Source organism: Phalangium opilio, unplaced genomic scaffold (genome assembly GCF_054372755.1).
Source record: "Phalangium opilio isolate 3A_F unplaced genomic scaffold, DU_Popi_V2 ptg000031l_1, whole genome shotgun sequence".
NCBI lineage: Eukaryota > Metazoa > Arthropoda > Arachnida > Opiliones > Phalangiidae > Phalangium > Phalangium opilio.
The window spans coordinates 4,523,743-4,551,196 of NW_028324158.1; the positions used below are offsets into that span (position 1 = coordinate 4,523,743).

The following is a 27,454-nucleotide window of genomic DNA, read 5'->3' on the forward strand; positions in this document are numbered from 1 at the left end:
CGAGCCAGCTCGGCTCGGCTCGATCATTTTCGAGCCGAGCCGAGCTAGAGCCGAGCCAAGACCCAGCTCGGCTCGAGTCGAGCCGAGCCGCCGTTTTTTTGACTCGAGCCGAGCCGAGCTTTTAAAAAGCTCGCTCAGCTCGGCTCGTGAACAGTCCTAGTTGGGTGAAATACTCTTTCGCAATTCCTTCAACCCGCATAATTTCTTCGTAAGTTCCTCTCTGTATTATTTTTCCATCTTTCATGAAAAGAATTTCGTTCACTTCTCGCAGAAACGTTAGGTTATGCGTCACAAGAATTCTCGTCTACAACCGTAATTTTGTATTTATTTTAATGAAAGTATGTTTCGTTTTAATCCAAGACCAACCTTATCTTTAAGTAATCCATTTGGTCCAATTACTTCATTGAATATATGTTTGGCTACGTGAGAATCCACTGCCCCCAAAGGGTCGTCCAAGAGATAAATATCGTCATTCCGGTAGATTGCTCGAGCAACGTTAACTCTTTGCTTTTGACCACCACTCAAATTGATACCCTATGTATTTAACTATCTGATCAGGAGTCTTATCTTAACCATGAAACAAACAAAACAAAACGCAAGGATTTGAAAGTATACAAACTCTTTCCCCGATCTCCGTCTGGTCGTGGGCTGGCAAATAGTCCAGATCTGATTCTAGGGCGCACGCCTGAATGACTTGGTTGTATTTTTCTTGGTCCATTTCATCAGTGAAGAGGATATTCTTCCTGAGTGAAGTGTTCTGTATCCATTGTTGTTGCGTGACGTAGCCTACTGTCCCTACCACCTTCACTTCCCCTTGCATCTTCTTCATATCACAAACCAAAGCGGACAATAATGAAGACTTGCCACAACCCACTGGACCCACGACGGCGACCAAAGAACCACGAGCAACTTTCAAGTTGATGTCTTTTAAAAAATCTCCTCCTTCCGCGTCCCAACTAAATGCACCGTTTGAAATATCGATACCTGGAAGGTAATGGTTTAAATTTTATTCACTGAAGATTCTTTAAAGTTCTAAAAGGTGTCAAGTGTTACAGTTTTTATTGTCGTTCCCGTTGCTACATATATAATCTTCAGTCTCGTTGCTGTTTAATATGTGACTTATTCTCGAAACAGAAACTTTTGCCTGAAATGATTGATATTTTCCGAATGAGTTATGAACACTTAAACACAATGCACAAAACATTGCAGCTTAACAAAGTTACTGACTAAATAAAGACTATTCCTTAAATTCTGAAACAGCTTCAATTCCTTTACCGTACGCGGAGGAGATACTCGATAAACACAATCTCGACTTGACACTTTTTAGATGTAAATAATCCCGTTGCATCGAAAATCTATATTTATATAAATCAAAGTCCTGACTGACTGACTGACTGATAATCAACGCCCAGCCCAAACCGCTTGCCCTAGAAGGCTGAAAATTTTGCAGGAACGTTACTCATAAGTGGTAGGCGCGTACAAAGAAAGATTTTTCCAATCCGCCGCCATCTTAAAAAATGGCGCCCAGAAATGTAAAAACTCTTCTCTATGCAACAAAGTCCGCGCGTTTCAACCGATTTCACAGATATTTAGTACATGGGTTTCCTTTAACCTATAGACGGACTGAATAGTCTTTTAGGTTGGATTTGTTGCCATCTTTTTAAATGGCGGCCAAAAAATAAAAAACCCTTCTTTATGGAACAATGTCCGCGTGAAAAGTAATAAAAAATGTCCCGACGGTCTGACTGGCAACGCCGAGTGCCTTCGCTCCAGGGTGCTACAAAAATATTAGTCATCAGTAAAATCTACCCATTCTTTGTATCATTTTGATGGAAGTTCTTATTGCACGCGAGCGACGCCGCGGGTAACAGCTAGTTATGATATACAAACTCGTGCCAAGGGCAAATCTTTGCTGCGAATGAGGTCCTAATAAATGTGTGATAAACCGCGTTCTTTATGTCATAATATATTTGAGCTAATTGTCAAATTTTTTCTGAAGAAAAAAAGATCAACAAAATTTGGTTTTCTGAAAAATTGTTGTACAAAATGTTTTATCTTTTAAAAACGGTTCATAGTGATTTTTGCCTTCTAGAAAAACTGTTCGACGAAATTGTCTTTAACTTTTAAATGTGACTTCGAGCTATATTTTTTCTATTTGTTGTTTCTTTGATCTTTTGCCCTTTGCGTTTGTGTCGCTCAAGACTGTGTCTTTCGAGATTGCATTAAAAGCGAAATTTATAATTTATGCATAATTATAGTTTTAACCAGATGAACCTAAAGACAAAAGAACGAAGCTCAATATACACCATACTTTTATAAAATTATTTTTAGTTGTCAGTATGATAATTCAAAGCTGAGTTCTGGGCCTGGCGGTGGTTTAAGTCTCTTGTAGATATTTTACCATTACTACAGCATTAATTGCTTCGGGTAAATTAAATACTGTGAGAACGTTGATGTCGTCAATCAGCACGAACATGGCGAAACTTGCCAGAATAACCTTGAAAGTACACGAGAAACATATTTTCTATAAGATAGAATTTTATTCTTGAACTTACGGGCCAACATAAAAGTAAATTGACAAGGAGTAGGGAAAATACTCGCTATGGAAGCTAACTTCGTGACCAATAAATGAAGAAATTAAGGATACAACTTACAAGCGAGTTTGTTGCGTAAAATGACGAAATAGATGCCAGTTTCAAATATAATAGTTTCTTCAACTGTATTATTTCTTTACTTCTAAGTTTCTCGATGATTCTTTGGAAAGATGATTCCCAGGCGTTCAACTTCAAGACGCGAATTCCGTTCAATATTTCACTCATTAGTTTTATTCTTCTATCCTTTCTTTTCATCAGCGTTACCTGTGAACAATTTAATTTGTTAACCTAAACGGAAAGCGTGATGAAAGCCTTCACAGTTTAATATTTTCAAATTTCTATCAGTAATTCCATCCTCTAAGCAAAGTGTCGTCGTATTGCACGCGTATAACACTTTCTTTTGAAACCATGTCCCTTATACACATATAAGCGCCTCTCGAAAGGCACATCAATGGAATCATCCTGCTGACATTAATGAGATTAGATCACTCATGCCCACTCCCTACCCGTTTGTGTCAATCACCGTTGTATGATTGTGAAATAAAACTTATGCTATTGTTGAAGGGAGTGACGTGTTCCGACGTCATGCACCTATACTAAAGGTTTCCGCTTCGTCCGGGCACCATCAGTGCCCATTAAGTGCAGATGTCTAATGAGCCGACATTGTCCAGTAAGAAAACTAGTGATTAGCCCGATATTGATAATAAGACCACTTGTGTTGTTTTCAAGGAAACTAGCCTAGGTCTCCCCGACGACTCCTTACGCTTTACGCATGATAAAGTTCGTTTTTCAAGCGAAGCTCAACGTCTTATAACCTTATTAAAAATGGTTCTTTTAAGATTCTTACCTGGGCCTGTTTAAGTTTCCAAGATATTACGAAGTTGAATGGTACCAGTAGTATTAATATTCCCGTACTGGCAAAGGCCGAAACACCCAGTTCTTGGTATAGGAAGTACGTGCACAGACTAACTTGGGCCGGCATTGACCAAAGGCATCCCGTATACTGGATCAGTAATAGGAATTTTTCCGTATCAACGTAAATCGTATTTAGAATGGCGCCCATGTTTAGCTTGCTTATGTCTCGACTGGACAAGCGAAGTGTCTGTGAAAAAATATTATTGCGTATATTAGTTTTCGTGCTTGGCTGCTCTGGATTTCTCGTCAACACATTGGCTACTCAGACAATAACGTTTATCCTCTGACAAGCGTTTGAGAAAAAACGTTCTTCGTAAATTTACCTTTTTGTAGAGTGCATTCATGGTTACTGATTTAAGTCTAAGTCCTAGTTTGGTATGAAAAAAGGCGCTGCCTTCCAGGAAAAACGTTTGTAATATACCGGCCAAACCTATTAGACAAGCGTAGAATATGCCCACCCACGTCCATCTGAATACGTATGTAGGATAATGTATTTTTCTTGACTAGTTTAAAATCAGTTTTTTAATTAAAATACCTGACAATTGCCGTGCTACTGTATGCTACAACGTCGGCCAAAATTTGTAAAATTCCTCCAGCCAAGAAAAAGGGCCAAATTGTTTTGAATAAAGCAATCCCAATAGAATAGTTTTGATTTATTGATCTCTTGGATTTCATTTTCTGGTCACCCATTTCATCACTTTACCCACGAAAATTAAGTCTCATTATTAATAGTTTTCTTTGGACACTCGTTACTTTTAAGGACACATACCGATTGTATTGCCAATACTTTTCAAACATAAGCGAAACTGTTAGCGCTTTGTCTGAATCATTTAACTCGTATACGTCCGATGGCTCCATTGGTTCTCTCCAGCCATTTAATATGAAACTAAATGTCATATTAAAAAATATTTAAATCATTCCATGATAAACCTTAAACCCGCGGGAATTTATTTATTAAAAAAGAAAATTGGAATGAATAGCAGAATTCATTGTTTGAGCGTCATAGTTCAGAACCCCTTTAACTATACGGCGGTGGGGCTAGGAAATATTGTGTAAAACTTATTTTACAAACAGATTATACGTGTTTTTGCAGTTACGTCATATGTTGAATGTAGATTTACGATATCTAAAATTATGTTTCAAAAGTTTCTTGTGCTTTTTAATGGGTAATGAGTAGGACTGAATTTAAGTTAAACTGTTATTCATTTGAGTTTCATTTAAATAATCTGAATACACCCCATATAAAAAATTATATTTACCTGTTCAGCCAGGAAAAAGACATTCTTGACAAAAATGATGCTTCTTCTTCGGGAGATTTCTAAAATTAGTTCTTATTATTTACAAGAAAATGATAACAGATCTTGATATACAGGTCTACCACAACTGGGTGAAAGACATTTGGGTGACAACGACTGGGTGTCTAACAATTTCGAGGTCTTAAAATTGTGTGTCCGACAACTGGGTGGATATAAAATCGACTGAACGTGATTTTGGTGAATCGAAATTTAATTTCTTAAAAATTGCTAAATTGTAGAAAAACCTTAAGTTTGGTGAAATACAATACAAACCCAAACCTAACCTAACCTGACCCAACTGAACCTAACCTAGCCTAACCTGATCCATCCCGTTGTGTGGGCTAATCGGATACGCGTCCTTCTCAAGCCAAGGTGTTGAGGCATCGTGCAGAGGGCTGCTGGGGGTGCGGCGGCTCGTGACAACCCATTGAAGAGGCCTAGAGCGGAGTATTCGACTCCCTCACCCAGTATCTCGCAGGCGGCGTCGAAAAAGGCCAAGTCCTATAGAGACGCCGCCAGCACAGAAAAGATGGCCATTGTTAAAAAAGGCTATCCGAAGGCGGTCATCACGGAGGAAGACGTGGGCCCAATCCAGAAGGCGATTCTAGGGGTGCTGGACGGGATACCCTCGGGGAGCCGTCTACCGCGCCTGGGGAATTTTAGCCTGACGGCCGGGGCCCTGGTATACTCCTGTGAGGATACGTTCACCGGTCAATGGTTGAAGGATAACTTAGCCTACTCGGTGGTGGGGGATGCGGTGCTCTCAGTAATGAGAGCTAGCGAACTCCCTAAGCCGTTTAAGGTAATGTTCCGCACCAGGGACCAGATCACCAAAGAGCCGGCGGTGCTGTACCGGCGCTTAAAGGCTCTTAACGATGGCTTTGCAACCGAATATTGGAAATGTATCCGGACATACGTGGACAGGGCCGTGCGGTACTGGGTACTGTCCATTGATGGCTCCTCGCTGGACGCCATTAAGAATGCTGGCTTCGTGGGCTTCACTGGAGTGGACAAGGGTTCCTTCAAACTCCTACAGCACACGGAAACCACCAAAACCACTGCAGCCGAGTCTACGGCAGGGGGTGGGACTAGCGAGATGGGGATCTCGCTGTGGAGCTCGCTGGTGTCGCTCTAGGCTCAGAGGGGGAGGGGGTGGCTTATTCGGAAGCTTGTTCTTCCATGGATGAGTCCAACCTACTGGAAGAATCGGATGGGACCCTTCGGGATCCAGCCGATGTGCGTTCTAGTGGTCCTGCTGAGGGGGAGGATCTTGGGACTGGGAGCTTGCCTGTCGGGGGGGTGCCACTAGCCCTCTCGGGACCGATGAGTGTAGCTAGGTCCCTTCTGAACCCCTCTCTTAAGGACCATGGGGACGCTACGTGCAATTCAAATCAATCTGCACCATAGTAAGGCGGCCTGCGGTACTCTGCAGGAGGTTTGCTATAGAGGGTCTGGATCTGGCCCTCATACAAGAACCGTGGATTTGCCATGGCAAAATCCTCGGTCTTGACGCGGCGGGGTCACTATTTTATGACCATATTGCTGCTAGACCTAGGGCGTGTATTCTGGTTCGGAGGGATCTTTGTTGTATCTCTCTACCGCTGTACACGTCCCAGGACACGGTGGCCGTGAAGCTAGTCTTGGCCACTGGGCATGCCAAGTTGACTATCACGGCTGCCTCTGCATACTTTGCCCACGACGCGGACTCTCTCCCGACAATTGAGGTGATCAATTTGGTCAATCAATGTGAAAAGAGAGGGGACAAACTAATCATTGGCTGCGACGCCAATGCCCATCACATCACGTGGGGCAGTTCTGACTGCAACAGGAGAGGTGATGATTTACTAGAATATTTAGTTGGTTGTAAACTCTATATTCTTAATAAAAACAATGAACCTACTTTTGTTACTTCTAATAGAAGAGAGGTCATTGACCTCACGCTAGCCACGGAAAACCTCGTGTCTTCCGTGTCTAACTGGCATGTGTCTAATGAGCCGTCTCTGTCGGATCATAGGCACATCTGCTTTACTGTCGCGACTACCTCTGTCCCGGCGAGGACGGAGATACGCAATCCAAAACGGACTAATTGGAAGACCTAATCCTACGCTACGGAGGGGGTCACACTCCTAAACTTACTTCACCTAAGGATCTTGATAGGGCTGCTGGTGATTTACAGTACTCCATCATGGAGTCGTTCCACCGGAACTGCCCACTTAAGACCGTCAACCGCTCGAGGCTTGTCCCTTGGTGGAACGCGGATCTCAGCCGGCTTCGTAAATACACGCGCAGGCTCTTTAACAAAGCCAAGCGCACGGGTGACTGGGCTGGATACAGGCAGTCCCTTAACACCTACAACAGGGCCATTAGAGCTGCTAAGAAGGACTCCTGGCGGACCTTCTGTGAGCAAGTCTCCAATGTCCCTGCTACGGCTAGGGTCATGAAGATTCTAGCGCACGACAGCACACATCGACTTAATGCTATTAAGCTGCGGGAGGGTGTGTACACTAAGTCCGGGGCTGAAACTCTCAAGCACATGCTGGAGGTCCATTTTCCTGACTCTACTTTCATCAATCCAACAAACCCTGACTCTCTCTACCCTGTCCTGCACAGGGCTAAGAGGGAAGACTGGCTTGTAGCCAGACAGGTTGTCACGATTCCCAAGCTTCGGTGGGCTGTCAACTGTTTTGAGCCCTACAAGTCTCCGGGACCCGATGGGGTCTTCCCTCTGCTTTTGCAGGAGGGCTTAGACCACATCGCCTCTTCGCTATGCAAGATCTACAGACTCTGCATTGCTCTCGGTCACATACCTCGTGACTGGAAACGCTCTAGGGTCATCTTTATTCCCAAGCCCGGGAAGGCTTCCTATCTCGAGGCGAAGTCATTTAGGCCCATATGCCTGACCTCCTTCTTCCTCAAAATTCTGGAGAAGCTGGTGGACAGGTACATTAGAGACGAGGTACTTTTGGTAACTCCTCTCTCTTCTTCACAATTTGCTTACCAAAAAGGCAAATCCTCTGAGACGGCCCTTCACGGCCTTACGAATTGCCTGGATAGGGCATTCGAGTTTCAGGAAATTTCACTGGCCGTCTTCCTCGATATTGAGGGGGCCTTTGACAAGGTCTCTAGCTCGGTTATTACTGAAGCTGTTAAGAGATTTGGCATCAGCGACACTCTTGGCCGCTGGATCAAGTCCATGCTTACCGACCGCGAGGTGTCGGCGTCCCTCCTTGTGGACTCTCTAGGGGTGACTACCAGCAGGGGCTGCCCTCAGGGTGGAGTGCTCTCCCCCCTGTTGTGGTGCCTGGTGGTGGACGAACTCTTGGGGAGGCTCGGGGGTGCTGGGGGCTGTAGCTGCTTCGGGTATGCGGACGATGTAGCGATAGTCTTTACCGGGAAGTTCCCGGATACTGTTACCGCGCTTATGAGATCTGCTCTCTCTAGCGTGGAGCAATGGTGTCAGGCGGTTAACCTCACCGTTAATCCTGATAAAACTGTCCTTGTTCCGTTTACGAGGAAAAATACTAAGGATCTGTTCAATGATATCTCTTTCTTTGGCCAGGTCCTGACAAAGTCCTCCGAGGTGAAATACCTGGGGTGACCTTTGATTGCAGACTCACATGGAAGCCGCATCTTGATCGGTGTATTAAGAAGGCCAAGATGCTCTTCTGGAGGACCAGGAGCTCTGTCGGCAAGACTTGGGGCCTCAACCCCAAGGCTGTACACTGGCTCTACACTGGGATCATCAGACCCATACTATCTTACGGGGCACTTGTCTGGTGGACAAGGGTCCGGCTTAAGACGGTGCAGGCTGCCCTGCGCAAGCTTCAAAGGCTTGCCTGCATTGGTGTTACGGGGGCCATGAGATCGACCCCAACTGCTTCCCTGGAGGTGCTCCTTGACATGCTTCCTCTTCATTTCTTCATTGAGGAGGAGGCTGTCATGGGGGCCTACAGGCTCAACATTAGTGGCTGCTGGGTTCCAAGACTTTGGGATTACAGCCATACGAAGCTCTTTCGGGAGTACGCCGCACTTGAGTCGTCGCTAACGATGTGCTCTGACAAAACCGTTACCGGTTTTGACTTCACTAAGCCATTCAGCATCCACTTCCCCAGTCGGGCAGAGTGGACTAACCTGCTGCCTCTTGGCACTGAGGGTGAACCTATTTGGTTCACCGATGGTTCCAAGACTGATTCCAGCGCTGGCGCCGGCTATTACTGCCAAACCACAAGGGTCGGCTTTTCTGCTTGCCTGGGCACCTTCGCTAGTGTGTTCCAGGCGGAAATTGCCGCGATCTGTTATTGCGCCGATTACTGTATTAACAAAGGGTATACCGGACGGACTGTGAGAATTTATTCTGACAGTCAGGCCGCCCTGAACGCGCTGAACCAGTGTCAGATTACCTCTCAACTGATGCGCAGCTGCCTTGATCTGCTAGCGCGACTGGCATCCTGCAACAGGGTTCTGTTGTACTGGGTGCCAGGGCATAGCGGATATCATGGCAATGAGCAAGCCGATAGATTTGCGAAAAGGGGTGCGGAGGCCAAGCTCTTGGGGCCGGAGCCGGCCGTCCCCATCCCCTACAGGCACGTCAAACGGTGTCTGCATGACAGGTTGACTGTCATACAAAACCAGCTCTGGCATAACATGGAGGGCCAGAGACAGACAAAACTGTTAGTCAATGCAGGTCTCGTGCCAGAGACCTAATTTCGCTCAGCAGATGGGATATTAGGCTGGCCACTGGTCTCCTGACCGGGCACTGTCGGCTTAATAGGCACCTCCATCTGGTGGGTTTTGCCGACGACCCTCTCTGTAGGTCGTGTCAGGAGAAGGAAGAAACATCCGCTCACGTACTTTGCGAGTGCGACTGCTTCGCCTCGCTTAGACTAGAATATTTTGATTCACACACTTTGGAACCCTCGCGGGTCTCCTCTATTACGATGGAGCGAATTCTTCGCTACGCTGCTGCTACGGGCCTTTTTAAGGCCTGTATACGAGGATGCACAATATGCCTTTGGCATCGGTGCTAGGGCGCGTACCCTCCTCAACAACAACAATAATAATAATAACCTGACCCAACTGAACCTAACCTAGCCTGACCTGACCTAAGCAACGTGAAATTTTGACCATCTGAAACTTTTTCAATGTGTATGCATTTTTACAATCACCCAATTGACGCTCGGACTGTTTCATTGCCACTCAATTTTCGATCGTCCAAATTGTCGCGCTCCCAATCGTCGGACACCCAGTCCGACCAGTCGTCGTCACCAAAATGTCTTTCAATCAGTTGTCGTGCTCCCGTGAAATACTGACCTTAATTGACTCATCCATTTCGTAAACATTCCTATAGTCCCGTGTTCCGCTGTCAGTCATCATGTTCAAGAAAAGGGTGACTACTATAAGTGGGAAGTTGACCATTTCCATAACAAAGGCGGTATAATCATCTTGATGATTCTATATAGTTGTTCTTTTTTAATGGCAATTAAAATTTACACTTCTAAAATTGTAAACTCACTTTGAAGTAATATTCTATTATGGCTGATCTGTACGTTATTGTTTCGGCGACTGTCGTTAGAAACCAAAATAACAACTCAATTCCTGAAGACACTGTGCTAACCTTTTTCCCCATATATAGAGAAAAAGCTTGCCAATAACTGAAAAGATGATATAGTATAGAACATAAGGTAAATGTTTCTGAAATTAAGTCATCGCTTTTAATCAAATCATTCTTACGTAAGTTGCCAGCTTAATCGTTGCTGCTAAATTGTCAACCACGCTGAAATCACCCTGGTAAACTTGTCTCCCCAATTTCAGTGCACTTAAGATTGCAAGCAATAATATCAAAAACTGAAAACATTAGTGGAGAAAAAAATTAGCTTTGGTTGTGGCCATTTCACCATATTCTCACAATTTTTGTGATGTTGAGGCTTGAAAAATGGACACGTCTTTGCTTTGATTTTAACAGTAGGTATATTTCTAAAGGAAGAAATAACCAAAGCACCGCGCATGGCATCCAAACCAAAACTGTTTTCTGGAAGCATGGCGTGAAGTCGGGATTATCTGTATACCACGTTTAATTTGCGTCCTGAAATGTGTCAGTAAGATACGTTCAATTTTATACATTTGTTGATAATTGGCTTATTTATATACAAATTTCCAGATTGGTTCGAGTTTTAAAATACAATGTGACTTTTGTTGTTGTTTTAGACACCTTGGCTGCTAAAATTGAAATCGTACTTTCAAAATCTTACTGAAAGGTGAAAACCATAGTGTTTAAGCCTTGTTTAGATCAATTAATTGTTTTGATTGGGAAAATTTCTTTTCTAGTAAATCTTTTTCGGAGACAGAAAAAACTTATCTGCTTGATCTTAATACAGAGGTGTTTAAACTTTTAAATGTTCTCCTGATTGTCCCTGTAAAGCTGCTTTTAAAATCGTTTAAATATCCCTGTCTGTTCGTTTTGCTACTTATTTTGGTCAACACGAGTCACATTGTATAGTCTTTCGTTTATGAATTTTAGTGAATATTCAAAAGTAATATTTTTCTGTGAACCATTTTTTGTGTATGGAATTCGTGGAATAGGGTCTATTATAGCCCTTCGTTTCACCGGATCCATCGGATAAAACTTGCCAAAAACAAGATGGTCAAGGCCATAACAAAGCCACATCGTTTACGTAGTTCAATAAAATGGGGGTCAAAAAATAATAAGCCATAAATTTACTTCTAGTGAAATATTCCCTAGTATACCAGTGAGGTAAATTATGCTTTCTTTCGCTGCGAGGCAACTTGAATTACATTTCGCCAACGCTTTACTTAATTTCTCATTTCTGATATTTGTATTCGTCTTTGATGATACTACCACTATTCGGGTAAAAGCGTTAGTCCCATCGATACTATGTAGCTTAAAAGAAACCAATAGGCCTAATCGTCTATAGAAACCTCGCCCGCCCGTAGAACTTTCATCTCATTTTCCTGTCTCTTGGAACTCAGCTCGGACCGCAACTATCTCCTTTCCCCCTTCTCTTTGAGAGGGCGAGGGTAAATAGAGCTCAAGCTCGCAACGTTCCTATAATCTCTGCAAAACTGTCTCAGCTTTGCAGTATAGTATCGGGCTCTCGAACCGAAGGTGGAGGGAAATAAATTATAAATGACAAACCAACTACAGACCAGGTCAAACTAATAGTCCGTCGTATGTATACGATGTGACTAAAAAGAACTTAATATACATGTATAAATTGTGAAACGCCTGTGAACGACACGTTTCGAACTGAAATGTGTTACGCAGAATATTTTCGACGGAATAACCTTTTTCACATGGATGAAAAAAATATTAAAACTCCGGGTCTGGTTACGTGTATTACCAAAAACGTAAGTAACCATGGAATCATATTTTACAGTGGAAAGAAGGAACAAATTAGTGCTATAGTTCAGTTCACTTCCCCTTTCATGAAGTAAAAGGGAAAGTAGAAGCAGACGAAAACTATTTTTCTTAGTGTGTAATATTCGGCAAGTAACGTAACAACAAAGACTTTAATTTTAAACCCATATCTACAACTAAAATGATAAAATGAAATATCTTCCGTCGGGATCTGATTTTTTATTGAGATTTAATATCAGCCACGCGCGAGGGGCCAGTCATTCGCCAAAATTTTGTACACCTGATTACTGATTTCTGAATTTTTATGTGAATTCCGATGATTACTGAACGAATACCTTGGTTTCTGTGACTACGACTATTTTCGGTGATTTCCATAATCTTTAATGACTCCCCCAGTGATTTTTTGGTGAATGCCGTGATTACCACTGAATTCTTCGTGAATTTCGATGAATTCGGTGATTATTTCTATATCAACTGATTATGAAATTTATTTTGGATTTTCGAATTCCTCGCTTGATTATGTGAATTATTTCACGAAAGGTGTGATTACCGAGGTGATTACAAAAGATTACTAGCGAATCGTGTGATTATTTCCGATTTTCTCAAGATTTCACGTAATTTCCAGTGGTTATCGGAGATTTCTGATTACCTTTGATTACCCACAGAGATGATATTGATTACTGATGATTTTCTAAGAATTCTAGAAATCAAGTAATCGATTTCTGCGGTTTTGTACGCCTGATTACAACCTGACTAACCCCTCGGACCAGCGTTTTTGAAAGACCGTTAGTCCGTTACAAATGACTAAAAATAGTATTTTCCATTTTAAAGTGGAGAGATGTGATACGATTAGTGGAAGGCTCTTTAGAGCTTCTAGTGATCTTTTTGGCAGGGGACTGTCCACTTCAATTCTACACAACGCGTATTTGTCATAACCACGGTAATATTTTTCAGCGTTGCGGAGTAACTTCGATTAGATTATTTAGTAACGTATATTAGTTACATATTTACCCAAAACTTAGAATGGCAGAAATTATCCATACTTTCCCATGCCATTTTGTGAACTATGCAGCACTGAGTCGTACAATATTATTTATCCCGGAAATAATATCCAGTCTCTCTCTATACGCGTTTCAAAGTTACACGTATTTGGATGATGAGTAGTAGTAAACCGCAACTGGTTTCGAGAGACCAAACGAATAGTGTTACTTTTTATATAAACTTGGAAATATTATCTGGTTTTTATCTAAATATAGATTGTATGCAGTACGCGCGAAAAACAAGACTATATGAAGAACTGGATAAGAAAAAAAAATTATGTTTTTTAGGATTTTACTTAAACTTCAATGTAGAGTATAAGCTTACTGTGTATTTGTTTCATACTTTTTATAACGTAAAATATTGATAACTGTATCTGACCCGCCCCCTCCCCCTTTTACGATGAAAGTACTTCGTTGTATGATGAAAAAATGGTCCTTCGTAGCGTCAGTAGAACATGTGTGTAGGCCTATTAAATTTTGCATTAATTATTATTTATTAACGGCGTAGATTTTAACTAAATGTCTGGGCTTGAAAACAAATTCAACCGCTTTTGGTTGCCAAAATGTTTCTGTGGAAGTTATTTCAGCGTTTAAACTGTTAAAATAAACATATTAACGTAACCTAACCCAACCTACTAGTTTATACCTATAAACGCGATTAAAACATTGAATTTCACTATACTCCCTTACTTTTTACCTCTCCGTGTGACGTAGTCCAGGAGAGGTTCTGTAACGGCCGTGTCTGTGTGTGTGTCTGTGTGTGTCTGTCCGTTGTTACACCCACGTGACCGCGTTCGCAGTTTGCGTATCGGAGCAAACGTGTTCCCAATTTCCGGACCGCATTGACAGGTCATAGAAATTTAGAAAATTGTATTTCTCTCCGTTGGCTACTCCTATATTTGAGTTCTCACACCACCATGTTTGGTCTTCGTCCATCCCACATGGACACCAGTCTGTACATACTGGCTTCTAATCACCACCATCTTCTGGTCTTCGTCCATTCCACTTGGACACCAGTCTGTACATATTGGCTTCTAATCACCACCATCTTCTGGTCTTCGTCCATTCCACTTGGACACCAGTCTGTACATATTGGCTTCTAATCACCACCATCTTCTGGTCTTCGTCCATTCCACTTGGACACCAGTCTGTACATACTGGCTTCTAATCACCACCATCTTCTGGTCTTTGTCCATCCCACTTGGACACCAGTCTGTACATACTGGCTCCTAAACACCACCATCCACTGGTCTTCCGTCTACTCCACATAGACACCAATCTGTATCATTGGCTTCCAACACCACCATCCACTGGTCTTCCGTCTATTCCACATAGACACCAATCTGTATCATTGGCTTCTACTCCATTATCATCGTTTGGTTTTAGGATATACGCGGCGATCAGCTAGGGTTACGAGAAACGTCTAGCCTCCCTAAGGTGGGATTGCCACCAAAGGTTTTCGCAATTGCGCTTTTTCCTTACTATTATAATGGAAACGAATCGTATATATACCCCAAAATTTGAAGAAAGTGGGCAAGAGGGGTACCCTTCACTTTAAACGTCAATATTAGCAAAGTTGAGATGATAATAGGTATAACTTTATTTTAAACGATTTAACTATTATCAGAAGTACAATGCTCGGAAAAATTTTGCGTCTTCCATGTGTAGAACAAGACCAGCGCACGCTCAGATTGTTTTCCATTTATTTGGAGGTTGATCCGAGATCTCACGTATTTACTGATCATTGTATAAAAAGACCGTGATAAGTACGAATGACTTCTTGCTAAATATGTAGTGTCGGGAAGAAAAAAACTAACTTATTTTGGAAGCCCCAGAAATGATGCGCATTTTATTAATCCAGAGCTATCTGTAACTTATTAATAGTGAATTCCACTCATACCTGTCCACCATCGCTTGGGCTCAGCTCAGCTCACGTTACTTTATAGAAATTGACAACGAGCTCACCTCAAGCTCAAAATTGAAGCAATGTTTCCTTAGAGCTCAATGTGAGCTCAAGCTCAGTTAGTTTTTATAAATGAGCTCGCCTCGGGCTCGGGTTCATTCGCATAATTTTGATGGGCTAAGCTCGAGCTCAAGCTCTCTCTAATATCTTTCGCGGGCTCAGCTCGGGCTCAAAACTGATAGAATTTAAGGCTCACCTCGAGCTCGGGCTCATTCAATTTAGTAAGCTCAAGCTCGAGCTTGGTCTCATATTTCCGGAGAATATTTCTTTCAAACAGTGTAGATGTTGAAATAAATAATTTTGCAGCTATTTTTACGCGATAAATGCAAAACTACAATACATATTTACTATCCAAATGACTTGCACTTCATTTGTATTAAAAAAATTTCAATCTACCAATGAGTTACGCTAGTTTCTGTTGGCACTGAATACGGCGCTGAGCCAAGCTGAGCGCAGTCTCAAAACAGTGAGCGCCCTTTCAAAATGAGCGGTCTCATAGTTTTCAGTTGGCCTCGCTCGAGCTCAGGAAAGCCAAAACATTTGTAAGAGAGCTCAGGGCAAGCTCTCGTTGATTTTACAGTCGAACCTGGGCTCAGCTCAAGGCTCACTTTGTTTGTGACGTATTGTGAGCCCGGGCTCAAGCTCAGAAAACTTTTTCATAAACTTTCGGGCTCGGCTCGGGCTCGTGACTTAATCAATTATTTCGAAGAGCCTCGCTCAATTCGCGCTCGGGCTCGCTAAATTGAGGTGAGCGCGGACAGCTATGATTCCACTGAGAATGCACTGAAAAGGTTTTCACATGCCATTGTTAAACCGAGATCACCTCTCACTCGGTTTCCATTCATTCATTGGTCGCCTGCTCAGCCAGAGTTCCACTCGGAACGGATCGCTTTGTAAATCAGGCTAGACATTTTTCGACAAATGAAGCTAATGTTAAAACCGCTCCGAAAATCACGCGTATTTTTCTTCATGGTGAAACTGAGAACGATCTTGTTGTATTTTTACAATTTTGCTAACAAAATAGAGCAGACAAATTGTATACGCTGAAAGAAATGTTTGCGTGTTGACGGTGTTGTTCCGTGTCGTGTTTCAGATGTTGGGGTTACTTGGGTGAAAAGGGAATTAAATGGGATGGGGTGTACAAACTCTAACCCGCAGAATATATTCCTTCACTTGGAGGTATACTATTCCCTGAAAAAACTACTGTTCAGTCGCAACAAAGGTATCTAACATGTTGCGTTTAAGGTGAAATCGTATTTTACTCTGAAATTAACATAAAGAAATCTCAAGGATGATGGGGTAATCTGAGAGAAATCGGCCCGCAAACTGTGGAACGTCTCGGGTTCGGTGGGACGATAGAAAATGAGGGGGAATACACGGAAAAATGGCGGGCGCTCTTCCTGATTCGTGTGACGTAGACCGCTCACCATTTTTCTGAGTATTCCTAACCGGTTTTCTAGCGTCTCTCCGGACCCCTAGGCGTTCCACAGTTAGTGGGTCGATTTCTCTCTGATTACTCATCACCCCCCCCCCCCCCAATAATTCTTGGAAATCTTACGCCACTTTTCCAGGCTTATATATTAATTGACGATAGAAATTTCAGAATTGTGGCTTGGGAGTTCAGTTCGCTACAGGCGGTTAAAATATAAAATACCTTTTCTATGAGACATCCACTCAAAGACTGCGGATAACCTTTAGTGAAATTACACTTTTATTCGAGTAAAATTATCATTGGAACAATTTAAGAACAACGATCCATAATTAAAAAAAATTAATGTTTAGCGTCTTTGGCCAATTTGTAGAAGAGCGTCTGATTGTTCTTCAACAGAGTTTGCGGAGAATCCATCTCTGAAATTCGCCCATCGTCCAAAACCATAACCCTGTCAAAATATAATCAGTATATAGGTCGGTAATTAACCTCGTATAGGCATGCCAATTAAGTAGGATAAGCCAAGAAACAGGACCTTCATATTTTGACGAGTGACACACTGATTAAAATTACTAAAGTACTAAACATACATATAAAGTTTAACAATTACACAGTGAACTATTTACATCTTAAGTCAGCGTAACGTTTAAGTATTTTCTTTTAGATGAAGCTCCAAAAGCTAGCAATCGAGCGCAGTCTTGTTTTCCACATGACGTTTTTGTTTAACTTATAATTATTATGACATACCTGTCGTAGTCCATGATAGTGTTTATCCTGTGGGCGATGGTGATAACAGTGGCTGAAGCGAACTCGTTTCTAATGGTTTTTTGGATGAGATTATCAGTATCCATGTCGACCGAAGCCGTCGCTTCATCTAGGACGAGTATCTTGCTATTCCTCAGCAAGGCGCGGGCCAAGCAGACCAACTGACGTTGTCCGACACTCAGGTTGCTACCTCCTTCAGCCACCGGATGTTCGAGTCCCTGGTCAAGAGACGTCACCATAGCCTTCAGATGCGATTGTTCGAGGACGGACCACAGACGCTGGTCATCATGCTCCTTAAAGGGATCCAAGTTCAGTCTGAGCGTGCCCGAGAATAGAACAGGATCTTGCGGGATGATGGCCATTCGCGATCGCAATACTGTCAAGCCGACTGTCGACAGATCAACTCCGTCCACGACTATGTGACCTCGCGCACCTTCGACCATCCGAAAGAGAGCCAAGGTCAAGGAGGACTTTCCCGCCCCGGTCCGCCCCACCACGCCCACCTTCTCACCCGGTTGAATCATCACAGTGATATTCTCTAAGACCAAGTCCAATCCTTGGCGGTATCTCGTGCTGTAATCTTGAAATATGATTTCTCCACGTTCTGGCCAATTATGAGGCACTCGAGTCTCGGGTTTGGCCCAGTTGCCTTCGGTCTCTAATTGACAGTATTCGGCTATTCGCTCAACAGCTACAATATGCGTTTCGAGAGAAGCCCACGAACTTGTCACGCGTTTCAGATTATTAATAAGCTGTTAAATAATTAGCTTAATATAGGTGTTAGCTTAAGTGAAGTAAGCGTCTTCGTATTACCAAGTCAGCACTCGTCATGACAAATCCCACAGTTCCCGGTGATAATGCCCGGCCTTTACTGAAAACTGAAAAGAGGGAGACCCAGAACATTAAGATGTTACCCAATATATTATACCTGACTGTCAGCCATCTGAAATTAAAAACTTTTCAATGTTGGAATTGTCTCGTGTCTACTATAAAGCGCAAACCTTTCACACATGTTCATGGCGTAATACGCGGCCATACTTCGGTCGATTAAATCAAGAAACTGCTCTTGGAATTTGTTGGTGACGTGACACGCTCTGATGTGCGTCGTCCCAGCCACCGAGTCAGAGGCGTGTGAGAAGAGAAAAGAGTTCCTTGTCGAGTAAATTCTTCTCAACTGCACGTTACTCGCCACGAAAAAGCGCTACATTCAATTCGAAAACTCAGATACTTTTCGCTGACATGACGCCGGCTCGGCCATTCGCGCATCGTTTGACTTTTTAAAACATTTGTTAGCCCTAAGACCGTTAAACACAGATGTACTGGAATGATAAGGTAAAACCCCCGTTCTTATATCGGCATTATTATTGCCAGTCGTCGCCCCTACTGGGAAAGTCCCCAAACTTTGCGACTCGTAGACCATGTTATGGCTATTGTTTGAGTCGAAAAAGTTTCAACATTGGTCGTGGCGTGGCGCTAAAGAGGCACTGCCCCAAAAGAACCACACGCCATATCGCCATTCAGTCCATCTGTGTTTAATGGTCTTAGGTTAGCCGCAGTCTGCCCTCTTACCTGAAGAAACACGAATCCAGTAGCGATAACTATCAGGGGAACGATGAGAAGCGGCATACCCATTATGATAGAAATGGAAATAACTGCTAGTTGTATGATATTCAAAGATACTGTTTTCAGGGAACCGGGCAGTTGCTTGTCCAAAACATCCATGTCTTGTGAGAACCGATTAAGTAGACGTCCAGTCGGTGTACTGTTGAAGAAGGACAAAGGCGAACGCAAAACTGTCCACAGCATATCTGAGTGTAAAGCGCGAGTGGCACGAAGAGTCGCCAGGTTAGAGACCAAAACGTACAAGCAACTTATTGCCATTTGGGTAAGTCCAAAAAAGGCGTACACCGTCAAACGCGTAGTTCTTAAATGGGGATTAGCTGGTTGCCCTTCTTTCCGGTCTTCGCTCCACAAAGACAGCCAATAAGGGATGATTTGAGCCAGTGCTACCGAGCTGAACTGACCAACGAACACTGTCATACAACTATAAAATCCATATGCTTTCAAGTACTTTTTGTAGACTGATAGTGGGGTCTGAAAGTATCAAAACATTCGAACATCGAATAACAAAGGCGCCGGGTAGCAATACGTACTTTGCCTTTTTTGCGCACTTCCTTGCTCGTGAGTTTCTCGTCAATATTCACCTTGACTCGAGCAGTTACGCTGACTTTATTTGCTCCTTGGTTACTGTAGCATTAAATATAATATTAGTAGGCCTAAAAGCAGTATTAAGGGCTGAATCAACTCTCTTTCAAGTGGCCGTGAGCGAATTTTACAAGCAGCTATATAGATTGATCGCAATCTTTAACCCTTCTAAACGGCGCTATCGTTAAACAGCATGACTTAACTATGAACATAATTGTAACTACACTACGTGTCGTCCCTCTTATTGCATAAATTTGAAATATAAAAGCGCCACCTGCGTATTGTAAAATAAACCAAGGAAATGCCGTATGACGCAAGCAAACCGATTTTTAACAGAATTGGTGAAGTCTCGGATAAAAGCAACAACCGAAACGATACTATCCGGAAACCTTAAGTATCGGTCTCGGTTCTTCCCTCGTAATAACACTGATACCTTTCCGTAGGTGGGAAGATCGATTCGTTGTAGTGATTGGCAAAATAGTTAGTGGTCATTCCCGGGCTCGTGAGTTCGTGGTAACTCCCCCTGGCCAAAATTCGTCCCTTATCCATAATCAAAATCTCGTCCATTTCTCGTAGAAACGACTCGTTATGCGTCACTAGAATTCTTGTCTAAATTGATGAACATGAATGCTGATAGCTGCGCGTTGTTCGATACATAGAATTCTTCAACCCAACCTGGTTTCGAAGCAATCCGTTTGGGCCGATGACTCGATCGAAGAGGTGTTTGGCCACATTCGAATCGAGCGCGCCCAACGGATCATCCAACAGATAAATGTCTTCATCTCGGTAAATGGCTCTGGCCACGTTGACCCTTTGCTTTTGACCACCGCTTAAATTGATTCCCTTAAAGGGAGGGTGAAGTGGAAAATCAGATGATGGTTTATAGATTCTTCTACTTATTGCAAGACTAGTCTGCATAGTGAAACTTCCTGGAAATACCCCCGAATTATTTTAAAATTCAAATTAAGTTGAGATTTTAAGGATAATTTGAAATAAGGACTTCCAACCAATTGCGTAACGCTCTTTCTTCTTGTTAACAAAATTTTCGTGGCACGCTCCACGCCGAATGAATTTTATCGCGAGATTTGATAAAATTTGCCCGCGATGTGAAAATCGTGGCGCGAGATGTAGAGCAACGGGAATTTTGTTAACAAAAAGGCAGGGCGTTATGCGATTGATCGGAGTGGCTAATTTCAAATTATACTTAAAATCTGAAAATAATTAGAATCATTCGAAGGTATTTCCTGAATGTTTCACTATGCAGACTGGTCTTATAATAAGCAGAAAAATCGATTAAAAGGTCACGTAATTTTCCACTTCATCCTCGCTTTAAGATGGCATTGTTGACGTCAATCGCAAACAATCAGTATTTTTCTGAACTTACCCTTTCACCGATCTCCGTCTCATCGTCAGCGGGCATGTTGTCAAGATCGGGTTGGAGGGCGCATGCGCTGATCACCCGCCTATATTTCTCCTCGTCCATGTCGTTCACGAAGAGGATATTGTTTCTTAATGAGGTGTTCCTTATCCAGGGTTGTTGACTGACGTATCCCACAGCGCCCGACACCATGACTTCGCCTGTCACCTTTTCCATCTCGCAGAGCAAAGCGGACAAGAGCGAAGATTTGCCACAACCCACCGGACCCATCACGGCCACAAGAGATCGACGAGACACCTTCAAGTCGATGTCCTTCAGAAATTCCGCTTCTCCCGACTTCCAACGAAATGTCCCTTTCGTCACTTCGATACCTGCCAGTAAAGACGAAATTACTTCCACAATCAAGGAGGAGATACGGGGCCTAGATAGTTTTACTTAGATTTCCTTCGTCAACTGGAACTCGAAACCTGTATTCTCCATTTTCGTCGCTATTTAAAATTCCACTAATTCTCGAAACGGAAACTTTTATCTGAATATGCACATATTTCAAGAGAGTTACTTGGAGAAAACGCCAATTGATATAATACCGATATTATACCATTATTAAAGCGTTAATCGAGTCACTAAAAAATCTTATTGGCGAACAGAGCGTCCGAAACAACTGAAATGAAACGAAGGCTTTCGCCGAAGTTAAAACGTTGTCATCGTCACTCAGCACGAAGACGGCAAAACTTGCCAGGATCGCCTAGAGACGAGAAATTGCGCTGAAATGACTAATTTGCAACGGTTCAACCCAAATGATATTTACAGTCGAGTTTAAGGCGTAATTCATGAATGTTGATACTAGTGTTAAGTTGTATTGTTTCCTCAACAATACTATTTCATGTTCCTTTAGTCTCTCGAGCATTCTTTCAAAGGATCTTTCCCACGCGTAGAACTTCAAGACTCGAATCCCGTTCACGATTTCACTCGTCAGCTTTACCCTTTGGTCCTTCACTTTCATCAATTTCACCTTAAATGAACGTTGTCTTCCATTAAAAGTTCGAAATTTTATTATTGGTGATAGAGGTTCGTTCAACAATCTGACCTGTAATTTCTTAATTTTCCACGAGGTCAAGTAGGAGAGGGGCAGAAAAATGACTACTATGGCGGAGCTGACCAAACCTGAGGCACCCAATTCCTGATACAAAAAGAACGTGCAGAGGAGGACCTGCGTCGGCACTGACCAAATGGAGCCGAGGTTCGGGATCAGTGAGAGAAATCTTTCCGTGTCGATGTACATCGTGTTGAGTATCGCACCCATCGAAAGCTCGCCTCGTGCACCATTTGACAAGCGAAACGTCTGACAATACAAGAAACGTTTAGTGTCCACTTCTTGGTAATTAATTACCTAAGGATAAGAAGGTAACTCGATCCAGTATAATTGTGTTCGAAAATATTGATTGTTACCTTTTTGTAGAGCGCGTACGTTGTTATTGATTTAAGCCTAATTCCTAGTTTAGTATGAAAGTAGGCGCTGCCTTCCAACAGTAAAGACTGCGTCACCCCGGCTAGTCCAAATAATGAAGCGTAGAACACCCCTTTCCATTGTGGCTCGTCACCCGACAAATACCCGAGTATCCATCTGAGAAATTTCATGTCAACTACTTTCTTGGTAGCGCTTCATTCAATGTGTTTACCTGAGTATCGGTGCGCTCATGGAACCTACAATGTCTGAAAAAATTTGCAACAGTGCTCCGCCCAAGAATAAAGGCCAGACAGTTTTAAACAAGGCCATCCCAATGGAATTGGCCTTTTGTTTCAGTTGGTCACCACCCTCGATGTTGTTGCTGCTTCTGTAATCATTTATGGTTGTGTAAAGCCACCACCATGCGCGTTTGCAAGGATTAGCCCGTTTATTACCTGTGGATTGATGTGTATTGCCAATATTTGTCGAACTTGCGTTTGACAGTCGCGGCTTTGTCCGAAATGTTAAGATCGTAGACGTCCCAGGGTTCAAGTGTCGTCTTCCACCCTTTCCACATGAAACTGTGTCGTTCATGAAAAGAACAAAGTTGAATGAAAGCCGAGTGCATTTTGTTGATGAGCATGTACCTGTGCATCCACGAATAGGACATCCTCGAGGAGAAGGGAGCCCATTCCTCCGGCGATTTCTAACAGGATCCAAAAGAACATGTTAATGTCACTTTAAACGTAATCGTTTTTATTTGGACTTATTTACCATTGGCTTTTCTTTTTCCTGTTTGTCCAGTGAACGCCTGTCGCTTATTGTGTTCAGCACAAGGGTGGCTATGACGAGCGAGTAGCTTAATGTCTCCGTAATAAAGCCATAGATGTCATCTCGAATATCCTGCCAAGTTATTTGGGACCGTCCATAAACTACGTCACGCAAAAAAATAAAGAATTTTTCTGAACCCTCCCCGTCCCCCAGATCACGCTTCATCGTGTTAAATGTGACGTCACGCATGGAACAGCCCCTCCCTCCCACCTTGTCACGGACCGACACAAATTTAGAAACTCCTTCCCTTCGTAAGAGTGCGACGTAGTTTATGGACGGTCGTTTAACTCACTTCGAAATAGCGATTAATCATGGCCGACCTGTAAGTAATGCTTTCGCAAACTGTCGATAGAAACCAGAACCAGAGTTGAATTGCCGAAGAAACTGTTCCCATTCGCCGACAGTAGATGAAAAGGAAAAGCGCCAACACCTGCAACGTAGACCGATGTTATCACTTCAATTCAGGTGGAAGCCTGATCTCTGGCCCAAACATATTTTGAATATCCTTACGTAAGTCGCGAACTTCATGACTGTGTTCAAATTATCGAGAGTCTCGACGTTGCCTAGATAAAGTTGTCTCCCCAACTGGAAGACGTTTAAGAATGCCAGTAACAGAGCTAAAACCTGCAAAGCGCTCCGATTTGCGTCACGCGTGCTTGGACATCCATACTTTCTAATTCTTACCATTTTGGTCATGTCAAGGTTTGAGAAGGTTCCACTCTCTCGCTTGAAATTTTTGAAAAGTGGTATAGAAAGCGGCCATAAGACGGCGCACGGCAACCACACCAAAACTGTCTTCTGGAAGCATGGTGTCAAGTCCGAATTATCCGTGTACCACGTTAGATTAGAGTCCTGAAATCAAACCAGGATTGTGCTATTTTATAGTCTTGTAGGACTAGATTGTACTTTTCTATAGGACCTGATTTACCTTTTCAAGGCATTTTTATTTATATTTTAAGCCCTTTTCCGACTTTTAACTATAATTAGGGTATTACGTGAGAAAATGAACCTTTTTCAAACGTATTAGTTACGTCTAATTCGGAACAATTGCATTTAATTCGGGAATAGGATGGTTGCAATTCGGAACGGGGTGGTTTTAATTCGGGACACAGCCTAAACCAAAAATCAGATGGGGCCTTTTTCGGAGTGTCAATTTCTGCCTAATATTTTTATTTCAAATAAGTTGCGAAATAAAAATATGACCTCTCCGAACCGAACTGAGGACTATCTAACCGCTTAATTACATAAATGATACAGGCTTTAAAAGTTTAAGTAATGAATTATTTAAGCATTATTAAGAGTTCTATTGAAAACTTGATTCACCTGTAAACAATATCCACTTGTAACGCTTCAATATTCTTACGTATATAGCATAATTAGACCTTCAGTCACGGCAATCTGAATCCGGGATATTTTTGTTCAGTCAAGTTTCATTAATTTCAAATATGTCAAAGATGTTATCAACGTCATGAATTGACTTGGAATGTTGACGTGAGCTATGTGTAAACCTTTAGCCTTAGCAACCTTTTCTGTCTTTCCAAAACGTGCCATATTCCCCTAAAATTTGACCCTGGCGACGGCCCTGATTGGCGAACCATTAGTTACCCATTTAACGAACGTTTAAAGCAAGTCTCGACTGTGGCTTAGTTTAAACAAATGGCACTAGATGCTCCCATAAGCGAAGTGCGGAGTTGACTGGCCCTCTAAGCTTAGCAAAGGCTAGTCTTATCTCAGCCCTCGTAAATTGCGAGTTCTGATTGGCTCCTGCTTTTGGCAAGGTAAATTTTGTGAGTAGAGGATTAGCCAGAATGATAAGGTGCCACAGGAGCCAACAATTGAGTTATTTACCAATTTAACAAACATAGACCATTCTTTTAAATACTTGTAGAGAAATCGACGCACAGGGGCGGGTGTCAGAGTTCAATACATGCGGGAGTCTAGCCAACTTGCATCGCTTCTAGCGATGCTCCTTGACGCAACCCTACGCGCTGTATAGGTCTCTTCGCCCATGTGAATAATTGAATGCTCTATTTACTTACCCAAAACTTCGATTGGCAAAATTCATGGAAATTAGTTAAGGATGGCATTTGTTTTGCCGAGTAGAGAGGCGATGCTTCTAGACGTAAAACGCGATACAATTGCGGAACCTTTCTCACTCGATACTGAAAACCAAAGGTAATTAGTTTTGTACCAATACACTAGTGTGTGGGAGACGGTGTTGACGATATGGTACCCTCCATGCATACAGACATGTGTGGTTTATATTTACAAAAAATGAACCCACGTTATGTCCTTCTATATCTCGAAACCAGGCTATCATCGGAAACATAAACTTGATTAACTTATGTAAATTTCTAATGTAAACGTTTGTATCAAACGGGTAACTCTCTTTACCCGTGTATTGAGTTACAAAATATTTCCAGATAGCAAGTCTTTTTATGGAAAGGACATCGTCGATTCTTAAATATTTTATATTGCATGTATGATGTAGATGTGTTTTTTTATTTTGGAATGAGTTTGTGTTACATAGTTTTGTTTAGGTTGGTGAACGAGTCTAACGTTAACCTTCAAATTGCCTGGGCGCTGAGATCGTGCCTGTGCTTGTTGATCTGGACTTCGTGGGCGGGTTTTCCGCGTGTCTCGAAAATGACACAGTGCGTTTTGAAGGATTTGCTGACGAAATAGAGCAAACCCCGAGCCATCTCGGAGCCGTCAAATGGAATACGCTGAAAGAAATGTTTGAGTGTTGTTCCGTATCGTGTTCCAGATGTTTAGGTTCTTTGGGTGAAAAGGGACTTATGGGGTATTCAAACTTTAACTCGCACCATCAGAATTTATTCCTCGACTTGGAGCTGGTTACACCTATTCCCTGACGAAACTACTGAAGTTATTTAACATGTTGGGTTTAAGGGGAACTCGTGTTTTACTCTGAAATTAACACGTCAACAGTAACATTGCAATCTTACGGCACTTTTTTAAGCTAGCTATTAACAAAAGCGGATTGTGACTACATACTGAATTTAGAATTCTGGCTTGGGCGTTCAGTCCAAGGAGAACTGGATGGGGGAGGATGGCTCAGGATGCGAAATCTGAGAGAAATAGGCGCTCTAACCTCTAACTTAATAATGGGGGAGGAATAGTCGGGCTCAATTGTAATTGGTCAAGACGGGCTACAGACGAACCAATTACAATTGAATCCGACTATTCATAAAACATTTTATGCGTCCCACACAACCTGAGCCTTTCCACAGTTAGCGCGCTTATATCTCTCATATTTCGCCTCTTCCCCCCCCTCCCTTGTTAAGTCCACTAGATTAAATGCTTTATTACGGTTTGAATTCCAATGAATTCCGGTGATGTTTTGGTGAATGCCGTGATAACCACTGGATTATCCTTCAATTTCGATGAATTCAGTGATTATTTATATTTCAACTGATTATGATTTTTATTTTGGATTTTCGAATTCCACGATTGATTATGCGTGATAATTTCACGAAAGGTGTGATTACCGAGATGATTCCAAAAGATTACTAATGTGATTATTTCCGATTTTCTCAAGATATCACGTGATTTCCAGTGATTATCGGAGATTTCTGATTATCTTGATTACCCACAAGAATGATTTTGATTACTGTTGATTCTCTATGACTCCTAGAAAATCAAGTAATCGATTTCTGCGGTTTTGTACACCTGATTATTCAAGTGAATAATCCCTCACACCAGCGTTTATGAAAGACTAACTGGACGAATTTTTAGCTAGGTTTCCTTACATAGAGATGTGAAATTGCCACAAAGCGTGTAGCTTTTCAGTATCATTTAAAAAAGAGGTAATAAAAATAGGAAATATCGACTTGCTAAAAGCCTGTGAAATTTGATCCCCACATACACTGTTAAAAATAAAGGTATTTTGAAGGTACTACAAAATACCTCCGCGATCTTTTTAGTACCCATGAACGTATTCTATTAGTTGTCTCACAGTGCGGGTATAAAATGACTTCGAAAAAAGGTACTTTCGAAATATAAGGTATATAATGAAACCTTTTAGAGTTTCAGCGCTTCTGGTGGTATGTTATCGTTCCCTGGATGTACAAACAAGATGGCCCCGGCCAGATTACACTTTTGCGCGCCCTCTAGTGAGTAGAATTATGACCCCGGCAAATTTAAAATTTTCCGGTTTTTTTCCCATCGTTTATAAAATAGCATTCCGATTATGAATA

At 42.3% G+C, this 27,454-nt stretch overlaps 2 protein-coding genes across 3 annotated transcripts; both read right to left on the reverse strand.

Moving 5' to 3' along the window:
- Window positions 1-936: 936 nt before the first annotated feature.
- On the reverse strand, window positions 937-13,345 carry LOC149690138 (ATP-binding cassette sub-family C member 1-like). 2 transcript variants are annotated; one of them, XM_089869663.1, is made up of 14 exons: window positions 13,191-13,345; window positions 10,710-10,886; window positions 10,535-10,648; window positions 10,317-10,455; window positions 10,115-10,255; window positions 4,769-4,827; window positions 4,279-4,395; window positions 4,045-4,206; window positions 3,833-3,977; window positions 3,442-3,696; window positions 2,655-2,858; window positions 2,312-2,497; window positions 1,054-1,144; window positions 937-984 (listed from the first exon to the last, which is right to left on the reverse strand). In XM_089869663.1, the coding sequence occupies exons 4-12, from the start codon at window positions 10,428-10,430 to the stop codon at window positions 2,378-2,380; spliced, it is 1,317 nt and encodes a 438-aa protein (XP_089725789.1). In that variant the 5' UTR covers window positions 10,431-10,455; window positions 10,535-10,648; window positions 10,710-10,886; window positions 13,191-13,345; the 3' UTR covers window positions 937-984; window positions 1,054-1,144; window positions 2,312-2,377. The 2 variants fall into 2 exon arrangements, with proteins under 2 accessions (XP_089725789.1, XP_089725790.1); XM_089869664.1 differs by lacking the exons at window positions 10,535-10,648; window positions 10,710-10,886; window positions 13,191-13,345 and having other exon boundaries at window positions 10,115-10,268; window positions 10,317-10,340.
- A 3,532-nt stretch (window positions 13,346-16,877) lies between these two features.
- LOC149690139 (ATP-binding cassette sub-family C member 1-like) lies at window positions 16,878-25,939 on the reverse strand. The gene is made up of 24 exons (XM_089870484.1): window positions 25,814-25,939; window positions 25,277-25,399; window positions 24,233-24,397; window positions 23,922-24,089; window positions 23,748-23,861; window positions 23,530-23,667; window positions 23,181-23,309; window positions 23,054-23,112; window positions 22,862-22,987; window positions 22,639-22,794; window positions 22,409-22,583; window positions 22,047-22,301; window positions 21,768-21,971; window positions 21,558-21,704; window positions 21,395-21,488; window positions 20,966-21,330; window positions 20,257-20,424; window positions 20,015-20,190; window positions 19,530-19,623; window positions 18,946-19,470; window positions 18,378-18,577; window positions 18,190-18,319; window positions 17,359-18,128; window positions 16,878-17,062 (listed from the first exon to the last, which is right to left on the reverse strand). The coding sequence occupies exons 1-24, from the start codon at window positions 25,937-25,939 to the stop codon at window positions 16,954-16,956; spliced, it is 4,716 nt and encodes a 1,571-aa protein (XP_089726610.1). The 3' UTR covers window positions 16,878-16,953.
- Between the last annotated feature and the right edge of the window lie 1,515 nt (window positions 25,940-27,454).